Source organism: Equus przewalskii, unplaced genomic scaffold (assembly GCF_037783145.1).
Source record: "Equus przewalskii isolate Varuska unplaced genomic scaffold, EquPr2 contig_452, whole genome shotgun sequence".
NCBI lineage: Eukaryota > Metazoa > Chordata > Mammalia > Perissodactyla > Equidae > Equus > Equus przewalskii.
The window spans coordinates 385,079-395,830 of record NW_027227607.1 but is presented as its reverse complement, the minus strand read 5'-3'; the positions used below and the strand labels follow the sequence as shown (position 1 = coordinate 395,830).

At 36.4% G+C, this 10,752-nt stretch overlaps 1 protein-coding gene and 1 pseudogene across 1 annotated transcript; one reads left to right on the top strand and one right to left on the bottom strand.

The window, feature by feature from the left end:
• The first annotated feature begins 688 nt into the window (after positions 1–688).
• Positions 689–1,597, top strand: LOC139081312 (olfactory receptor 4C3D-like; annotated as a pseudogene).
• Positions 1,598–9,122: 7,525 nt separating this feature from the next.
• Positions 9,123–10,079, bottom strand: LOC103565638 (olfactory receptor 4C45-like). The gene is given in 3 exon segments (XM_008541745.2): positions 9,123–9,172; positions 9,175–10,037; positions 10,039–10,079. Coding segments are annotated over 3 exon segments (954 nt in total).
• Between the last annotated feature and the right edge of the window lie 673 nt (positions 10,080–10,752).

The window sequence follows — 10,752 nt, the reverse complement described above, 5'->3', positions numbered from 1 at the left end:
GCTCAAATATCGTTTTGGAATAAATAAACGAATGGATGTATGGATGAAGTTTAGGGGGCAAGATTCGGTAAGATGTGGTGACTAATTTTGGAATTATGAGATAGACTAGTAAAGGGAGAAGTCAAGAATGACTTCATGTTTACGGTGTCTGGTCAAGGAAGTATAGAAAGAGGAGTAAGTGAGATGAGGAATTCAATTTTTGAAGAGATGCCCATGTGCACTGAGAAGTGTAATTGCGAGTTGAAAATGTGTATCTAAAGAAGCAATTGTAAAAAATATTTAGGGAAATTATTTTCCCATATCTGATTATTGTTAGTATGCTAATGTTGATATATACTGACCTTTTATATGTATGTATAAATAAAATTATATGTTTTTTTTATGAAAGCTCCATAATGATATTTCCAACATAAAAAAAATCATTCTTGGTTAAAATACAAGAGATATAATATTTAGGGAACTGTTTATTTTGTCTATTTAACTTTGTACTTTGTCAAAATTACTAATTAGAAAAACAGAAAATGATTCACATTATTAGTGGGCCCTTGTTTAGGGATTCAGGATTTGAGTAAATTATACTCCACAAATGCTAATTTCCTCAATTTCTCGAAATGTCTTGAAAGAGATAGTAACAAATTTTTTGTGGAAATTCTCTTTTTACCCCAGTACTTGCTGTGTCTCAGGATTCATGGATAGTCCAATAAACATCACAGAACTTTTCATGTTGGGACTCTTGCAAAACCCTGAGGTGCAGAAAGTTTTGTTTGTGCTCTTTTTCGTCATTTACCTGGCCTCTCTTGGGGCAACTTACTTATCATTATCACCATTGTCTTCAGCCCCACCTTGGGCTCTTCTATGTACTTTTTCCTCTCATATTTGTCCTTTATTGATACTTGCTATTCCTCGTGGATGACCCCCAAACTCATTGCTAACTCCTTGTATGAAGGGGGAGCCATTTCTTTTGAGGGTTGCCTAGCTCAATTCTTTCTTGCCCATTTATTTGGAAGAACTGAGATCATTTTGATCACAGTGATGGCCTATGACCATTACGTGGCCAGCTGCAAGCCCCTGAACTACATGACCATCATGACCAATCATCTATGAGCCCTGCTGGTATTGGTGACTCAGCTGGGAGACTTCCTGCATTCATTGGTTCAGCTCCTCCTGGTCCTTTAGTCACCATTATGTGGGCCCAATGTGATCAACCACTTTGTCTCTGACTTGTACCCCTTGCCGGAATTTGCCTGTACCAACACATATGTCATCAGTTTGCTGGTGGTCACCAACAGCGGTGTGATGTGCCTGTTGAAATGTCTTCATGCTGGCTGCCTCCTAACTTGTCATCCTGCAGTTCTTGACATCCTACAGTGGAGAGGGGAGACACAAAGCCCTCTCCACCTGTGGACACCACTTCACTGTTGTCACCCTGTTGTTTGTGCTCTGTAGATTAATTTACATGTGGCCATCATTTAATTTGTCCATAGTCAAAATTTTGGCTGTGTTGTATTGTATTTTTACACTCATGTCCAACCCTTTGATTTATACACTGAAAATTACAGCAGTAAAAAATGTCATGAATAATCTTTGGAAAAAATAATCAATTGTGGATGGAAGATACAGGTTCAGTAGGGAAATAAATAACCCATCATTCCTGGTAAGAATTCTTATTGTCATATTAAGAGCTGAGAGATCATCAAAAATTTCCAGAGCAAAAATGATTTGAATGTTTGACATTATGTCTTATCCATCCTATGTCCTGTATTATTGACCAGGCAAATGATTGGACACGAGTTTAATTTATTCTTAACAGTTTACACTAAATTGCATAGCAGAGAAACATTGCCTCTCTCTGTCATATTTGTCTGAGATGGAGTCTTCATCAATGTGTGGTATTGAGAGTCTATGATGAGCTGTATACCCTTATTGAAATGTTACTATCCTAGTCTTCCAACTCTGCTTTCCAGAATATTCATCAGATCAGTTATTGATGGTCAGCTACATATGATTTTTATGTACAATAATATCAGAAAAAATCTGTAGCTTGAGACTTTGAGAGCAAGGAAAATATAATTAGGAATGACTGAACTCAAATCATTAAAGTGTGTAAAATAGACTAACCATAACTAGCATAACCATGATTAAATATAATAAACTATGTGTTGTGAAATTCTGAAATAAATGTCTAAACATTGTGTACATGTGACTTCTCGCTTTCTCTCTCTCTCACACACACACACACACACAAATGATGTATACGTTATTGAGCTTTGACTTGGTGTTAGGCGTTGTGTGAATCACTTTAAAGACATAATATCATATTGTCTCATAAAATGTTGACATGGTTTGCTTTTAAAAATGATGAAACTGTATTCACAGAGACTGGGTTACTTAGCCAAGGTTGATCCAGAATTTAAATCCAGATCTTTCTGCCTTCAAGTCTGATCTTGCCAAAATGCACAGTGCTTTTTTATCTACTAATCTTCCTCTGCACATTTTATTTTGTTCATGCTTTCTGCATGTAACCTTTCTGTTATCAGTGTCCTTATGATCAATCTCTGATATGCACTTGTGTAGATTTATTTAAAGTCCAGAGTCATTATTAAGTATATCATCAAGGAGGCTTTGACTCTTTCTAATCCACTTGGTAAAATGCTTCCTTTAGTTCCTTTTACCATGAATTGGTTTGCTTTCCATTTGTATGTCTCATTTTAGCTGGGACTATTTGAGTTCTCTGGTCAGCTGTCCCAGGTATTCTGCTTAAGGGCTGAATTTTGTTGACAATTTCCTTGTGAAAGGAAATTTTTAAAATGTTGCTTTGGAAGGAAGCATAATAAAGACATGGATGAAAAATCTCATTAGATGTAACAACAATTCTGTGTAATACTATTAGATAGTTTTCCTGGTTTTGTTAGCCCTTAAATTTACTGATTCATGCCAGTAAGTTATGTATTCCTCCACCATTTTATGTTCCATGGTATACAGATTATGTTTGCCTTTTTAAAAAAGATAACATTTATCTATATTTGTTGTCATAGCAAGCATTTACAACACAATATGAATTTAAAACTCAGGTAATGAAACCACATCTGGCCCAGTACTGTAAACTTTTGTTCTTTATTTCTGCCTCTGTAGGTATGGATAGGGATGTGTTTACAAGTAGGTGTATCAAAATGACCACAACACTTAACTTTATGGTTGGATTCGATTTTACTCTGAAGTTATATTTATAATTTTGTGTTTGTTTTTCATTTACAATAAACACATGTGATTTTTCCAAAGGGCACATCAAAAACAGATTATACTATGGGGCTGGCCCCATGGCCTAGTGGTTAAGTTCACACGCTCTGCTGCAGGTGGCCCAGCATTTCGTTGGTTCGAATCCTGGGGGCGGACAGGGCACTGCTCATCAAACCATGCTGAGGCGGCATCCCACATGTCACAACTAGAAGGACCCACAACGAAGAATATACAACTATGTACTGGGGGGCTTTGAGGAGAAAAAGGAAAAAATAAAAAAATCTTAAAAAAAAAATCTAGAATATACTAGACCGCATAAATAAACTCAAGCTGATTTCTTCATGAAAAACAACCCAGACACAGTCCTTGATTCTGTAGGCAAAGCACTGCATAGAATCACACTAAATCCTGTTCTCAAGGAGTGACTTAGTCCCTGGAAATTCTTCTGGAAGAGAGATGTATTGAAAGGGTATTTTCTCTGAGAACACAAAGTTCATATTTTATTGTGCCCTCTTTGTATATCAGGTAAACCCCAAAAGATTATCATAAAGATAATTTTATGAAAATGATGGGAAAGAGTAGGGAAAACCAAGTAGGGAGGTTTTTCGTTTTTGGAGTATGTAAGCATGAGAGATTTGTTAAGGCTTTTGGGTTTTAATAGTGTTCTGAATGAGAGACAGGAGGTACCACCTCAGCTCCCATTATGTTCTGTAGGATTAGTGAGTTGAGAAGATGTAGCTATATGCTTATTCCTTATCCAGCAGAGATTCTCCACCCTAGTCCTTCATTGACTTCAGTTTTGTTTCATCCCCAGAAATTTGATAGTCATCATTGACTCTCCTCTCTCTCTCATCTAATAGCTAATCTATGAGCAAATCTTAACTCAGCTTCAAAATATACCCTACCTTGAAGTTTGAAATATATACTGTGCTTAGAGTAGAATGACTTATTTTTTGGCCAGTGATACAAAGTGACCTTATAGTTTTCCTAATTCTGTTTCAGATTCCAAGAGATGCTAGTGTTGTGGAATCTGAAACATAGACCCATGTTCATTCCATTTGTTTCCTGGTTTTACATACTCTGACCATGTCCGTGCCCACGCTTCACCCTTTTAAGCGTATAGCTCCCATGATTTACAATAAACTTATCCTTTGTTTGACAAATAATCTGGAATTCACCATGTTGCAACATATCTACATTTTACACTAAGAAAAAATAGAAATTAATATGAAAAGCAATTTCTCTACTACAAGTATTCAAAATCAGTCTTCAAGAAACAATAAATTCAGAAGATCCTCAAGAGATAATTATTAATTTATCTCCAAACTTCTATGTCTAACAAAAACAACAGTTACAGAGTTCTTGGACAAAATATTGTCTTCTTTCAATTTGTCAGATTTTGATAGTCTGATGAATAATAGCAGTATAATTGAGACCTTGAATTATACACCTGTTTATTTCTGCTGTTAGCTATAAAAGTGTAATTGAACCAATTTTCTAATCAACTAAAAAATATGAAATCATGATGAGGCTCATTAAAAAAGAGCCCATCTTTTTGCCATCTTGTCATAACTCTATCACAAGAGATTCTAGAAAAGTATACTTACTTTAGTTGAAATTTGAAAAGCACCTTTATTTTTAGTACATTTAAAATATCAAATAGCATAAAGATCTGATCCTAGTGTGGTCTTATTACTTGTCCAAATCTTGATTATCAATGGCCCAAACAACGTATGATTGCTAATTATTTTTGAAAATTTTCAATCTGCTGGAATAACACATGAGTAAATATCATCAGTTTTCTATATTATTTAAAAATTATTACTAATATTGTTTACAAATGTAATTGTGTCTCCATTTTGTTTTTATTTTTGTTCTTTTTTGTTTTTTTAAGGAAGATTAGCTTGAGTTAACATCCACTGCCAATCCTCCTCTTTTTGCTGAGAAAGACTGGCCCTAAGCTAACATCTGTGCCCATCGTCCTCTACTTTATATGTGGGATGCTGATCAGAGCATGGCTTTGCCAAGTGGTGCCATGTCTGCACCTGGAATTCGAACCAGCGAGGCCTGGGCAGAATGTGCTAAATTAACTGCTGCACCACCAAGCCGGCCCCTCCACTTTGGAAACTATGTAAAATATTTTTTCCCACAAAAACATATCTATTTTAAAATTTAGAAAATAAGATAAAGATGGGCAACAAATAAGAAAATAGAAGGGTGTGTTTGTGTGTGTGTGTGTGTGTGTGTGTGTGTTTAAATCCACCTATAAGCCATTACCTAGAGATAATCACTATCAACATTTTGGTAGATATTCTTCTAGTCCTCATCATCTTTTTCTTTCCTCAACCTTATTCTTCAATTCTATAAACTTGGTTCAGCCTCTGCCACCTTAAAAGTTACTCTCAGGGGCTAAATTATTTATTTGTTCAGCTTAGTAGGCATCTTAGGCAAATAAACTTTTCGGATCTTCAATTTTGTTGTCAAAAAATGGGCTTTTAAATCCTTAGTTTATGCCCTTATGAAAGGAAAATGTTTATGAAAAGCATAGTATCTGACAGGTCGACAGAAGCCTAACAAGTGATAGCTCCCCTCCCTGCCAGTGGGAAAAGGGAAACAGAAGAATAAAGGCTAGAGATAGAGCAAGCCTCTGAATTTTAAGTACTGCTGAAAATATACCTGTGGTGTAAAAAGAGAAGACCTGTATTTAAGATTTTTATTCTGCAGCTCATTGTTATGTGGCTACTGATGAGCTTCTTAAAAAAATAGTGTTTCACTTCTCTTGAACTCCCCTCCCTCAAGTGGATTGCTTTTTTGTTTTTAATGGGCACCCATAGGGTAAGCACACTTTCATATCAAACATATTTGCTAAATAATGTTTTTATTTATTAAAGTAACATGATATAAGCAACAGGCTACTTCTTTATGTACAAACTAGTGCAGATGGAGAAGACAATAATTTCAAAGAAACGTCCTGTTATGTGGAATGCAAAAGTTTCATGGAGTTATATATTACTGACTAGTCACTAGCCGGTTCTTTTCCAACTCATATGTTTTCAGCCTGGCCTATCTATGAAGCAAGTCTACCATGAAATTGGTTTAAACAATGAAGGCAAAAGGGTTTCAAGAATAGAGTTACAAAGATTAGAGAGGAATGTAAGAAATTTAACTTCTTAACTGTTTATATTAAGGGGGGTGCAAAATAGGTTTCATTAAAGCACAAAGATTTTAGGTCAGATTAGCTCAGATTTGAATTCTGATTCAGTATGTTTTGCCTAATTGATCTTCAGCAATATAATTAATCTTTCCATCCCTTGGTTTCCTAATTTATGTAATTTGAGTATCCACATTACTGCATTTATTGAGCTGCAGTGAGAATTATGTAACAGAAAGAATATAAAGCACTTTGCAAACACTCAAAAAAGCTTGTCATAATATATTTGTACTGTCATTGTTTTATTGATGCTCACACCATCCTATGAGTAGGTCAGAATTATGTCCAAATAGGCTTCAAATAAATTAAGGACAGAAAGAATCTAAGGTCAGAAATTAGCTGCCTCAAAATACATAAACTGAGTGCTTAGGTGAAGACTTATTCACAAAAAGTGCTGAATTAACATTAGCTATGATCCTCTATCTTCTCCTCCTCCTCATTATCCTTATTTTTACGTTGTCCAATTTCATTCCATCATTCTTGGGAACTACAACTAGATATTTAAAAGATAAATTTGATTTTTTAAACATACTGTTGCTTGCATATATTTACAAGGTAGTCACACACAGGAATGACATAAAGCAAAACATCCATTTTTTAAAGGTTCTTATATAGGTGAGATCTAACCTAAGGTTCTGAGACCATGAGAAATATCAGCATCACATGATATACAAATCCCTGGGTAAGAAATCTACTCCTACAAACAGGTTTCTGAGCTTTTCCCTGGGAATCACAAGCTCTTTACAGAGATAGTTTTTTTATTCACAGCACTGGTTTCTCCCTTCTCCTCCTTCTTCTAGAGGACTAATCAGGATAGAATCCATCATTAATGAGAGGTTTTGAAATTAGTTCTATGTAGACATCTCACAGTGGCTCCAACCATCTCTGCCACTTGTAACCCCAGAGAGATTTAAGAGCATTTTAACCCCAGAATAGATAGCTGGTGATGGGCTAGCTCCTGGTCTCCAGAGACCTGATCATTAGCCCCAATAGCTTTCATTGCTGAGATAATTACTCACTGTTATGCTGCCCCTACTTGTAAGTGGATGGCAATAATGACATATTTTGAAGAGAAGTGAAGCTGGGTCACATGCTTGGTCCTCCTGTGATCATGCTTAATGAAAGACAGTAGCAGGGTTCTTGGTCTTCTGTCATGAACGGTAGTCCCAGGATACCTTACGCACTGGGGACATCTCTGAAAGCTATATAGCATCTCAGAAATTTTCACTATTTTTCAGCTGACTCATTTTTTCAATTTAAATTGCTTAATTCTTACAACTAAAGGAAACATGTAATTTTATCTCCCTTTTATAGATTAAAAAAAAAAACAGGTAGAGAGGTGAAGCAACTTGCTTACATTTACAAGGCTAATTAAAGCTGGAGACAAGATGAGAAATCAAGGCCGCTTGATCCAAACCTCTTAATCTCTGACTTCAAAGCTTCCATTCTAAAGCTCTTAGAATTTCATTGTGTTCATGATATGGGTTCAATTCTGTAATGCAAATTTGTGATCATTGTCCAGTTCCATGACATCAACTTGTTCTTATATCACTGGTAATTTTCTATAAAAGCTGTTTTGTTTTCAGAGTCTTCTTTTCCTTTGGCTATATCTAAAACATGACTTTAATGTGTAGATATTTTCTGCTTACCCTACAGACTCTCAATTATATTTCTTTTGCACCAGCCAATTCTGATTCTAATTCTTTTTGTAGATGATTGCATACCACAGGGAATGGTGGAGATGTATTTTTTATAAGTACCTTAGCATGTAAATGCACATTTCTTCAGATTATAAGTAAAAGAAAAAGAAGTCTTGCTGTGGTGGGAGGACATATAAACCTCCTAAACTTAGGAAGATAAGAAAAAGTATATTTCTGGGGCCAGCCCGGTGGTGCAGGGGTTAAGTGCACATGTTCTGCTTTGGTAGCCAGGGGTTCACCAGGTCAGATCCCAGGTGAGGACATGGCACCACTTGGCAAGCGATGCTGTGGTAGGCGCCCCACATATAAAGTGGAGGAATATGGGCACGAATATTAGCTTAGGGCCAGTCTTCCTCAGCAAAAAGAGGGGGATTGGCAGCAGATGTTAGCTTAGGGCTAGTCTTCCTCAAAAAAAAAAAAGCATATTTCCATTAAAAGTACTTTTTGAAGGCTCTTCTCCTACTGTTCTAAACTTTCTCCATACATAGTTTTTTTTTTCTCTTTTAAAATAAAACTTCATTCTAGCTATAGTGCTGGGTATAAAGAGGGTTCAAGAATATGGCTGTTGATCTGTTTCATACCCACAATCAGAGCAATGTTATGACTTGTGGGCCTTTGGTACATTTGTCCTCATGGATCCTTTCCTCCACAAAAATATTAAAAATTCTGTTTTATGACTGCATTGGTATAAAGATGACTATACTCCAAGTCTAACTTGGGTTATATTCATTTTGTCTTATTTTAAAAGATAGTAGCATATTTCAAGGACTCCTAAAACTATCATATGCTCTGGGCACCATGCCTACTGTGCCCTAATGGATATGTCAGCCCTGCCCACAACATGGGGGATCCTGAATGAAATTGATCCAGCCAGGATAATTGACTGTCCCAAGTGTAATCAACTAGGGGAGGGAATAAATCTATACAAAATATCACTAGATTTTTTTGCCTAAATATTCTATTCACAAGATTTATTACTCTCCAGTTTTCATTAATTGCCCCCAGAGTTTTTTCATGGCATTTTCATTTCTGCATTTCTGAGGGTGTAGATCAAAGGATTCAACAAAGGAGTTACTATGGTGCAAAACACAGTCACAGCTTTGTCAGTGGGGAAGGAATTCATGGGTCTTAGGTACAGGAATGAGCAAGGTACAAAGAATAAGATGACAACAGTGACATGAGAGGCACAGGTAGATAAGGCTTTGCAATGACCTTCGGAGCTATGAGTCCTCAGAGAGCTTAGGATGATGACATAGGAAACAACCAGCACAGAAAAAATGAGCAAACAGAGTGACACGCTGTTGGCAGCAATCAGAGGCCCCAAAGTGTGAGTGTCTGTGCAGGCCAGTCCCAAAAGAGGTATTAAATCACACATAAAATGGTCAATGACATTGGGGCCACAGAATGGTAACTGGACCATGAACAAAATCTGGATCCCTCCATGAAGAAACCCTAAAACCCCAGCCATTCCTGCCAGGGAATCACACACAGGTCTTCTCATGATGCTCATATAGTGCAAGGGCTTACAGATGACTACATAGTGGTCATAGGCCATGACAATTAACAAGACAATCTCAGTTCCAGCAAAGAAATGTTCAGCAAAGAGCTGAGTCATGCAGCCATTGAAGGATATGGTGTTCTTTTCAGAGATCAAATCAAAGATCATTTTGGGTGCTATGGAAGAAGAATAGAAACAATCTATAATGGACAAACAGAACAGAAAAATGTACATGGGAGAACCCAGGGCTGGGCTGATATACATGATGATCAAAATGAGCAGGTTACCTGATAATGTGATCAAGTAGGTGGTTAAAAACACAGCAAGTAAGAGTTTCCACAGTTCTGGATTCTGGGTCAATCCCAGCAGGATGAATTCTGTTACATTTTTTCTTTTCTATTGATTCATCTTGGGTTGTGAGCACATGATCCATCTGGAAAGATAACAGTATTTCTGAGTGATAGTTTTAATTTAGTTTAAAATATTCAATCATCTCTTTAGTTCTCGTCTTTCAGATTGATGGAGCCACACCTTCCACTCACCTCTGGCATTTTGCAGATAGTTGTAAAGAAGGACAGAAGGAGGTTAATTTTTTCCTTATTCGTATTAATTAAATAGTGACAATACCTTGCAAACACCAGAATACAAGCAGGGTGTTATTACGAATGATTGACTTCCAAACTTTCTGGCTGTAAAAGTCTTGCAGATGGCTATATTTCAATTTCGGGGACAAATTTGATCCATAATAATTATTTTGAAGTTATACTTTTCTATTGGCATGAATATTTATAGGTATACGAAGACAATATTCTTTTAAATGTCTTCTGTGTATTAGATATAAAAGTACCAAGCCTGTCTGTATCTATATCAGCTGTGTCCTAAGAGCCGTTATTCTTTTCTGTCAAGTAAATTTCCATGGACACACAGATAAACGCAGCTGCAGATGGAGTTTTTTCCATTCAAAATAACAAGGAGCTATCTTTATAAGCGCTCTGTGAGCAGTATTCACTCAACAGCCCCAGATGTTGTGTGCAGCTAGACATGACTCTTTGATGCTCACTCCTTCCACATCTTTGAATGTGGACATGTAAATGGTGCAAATTTCC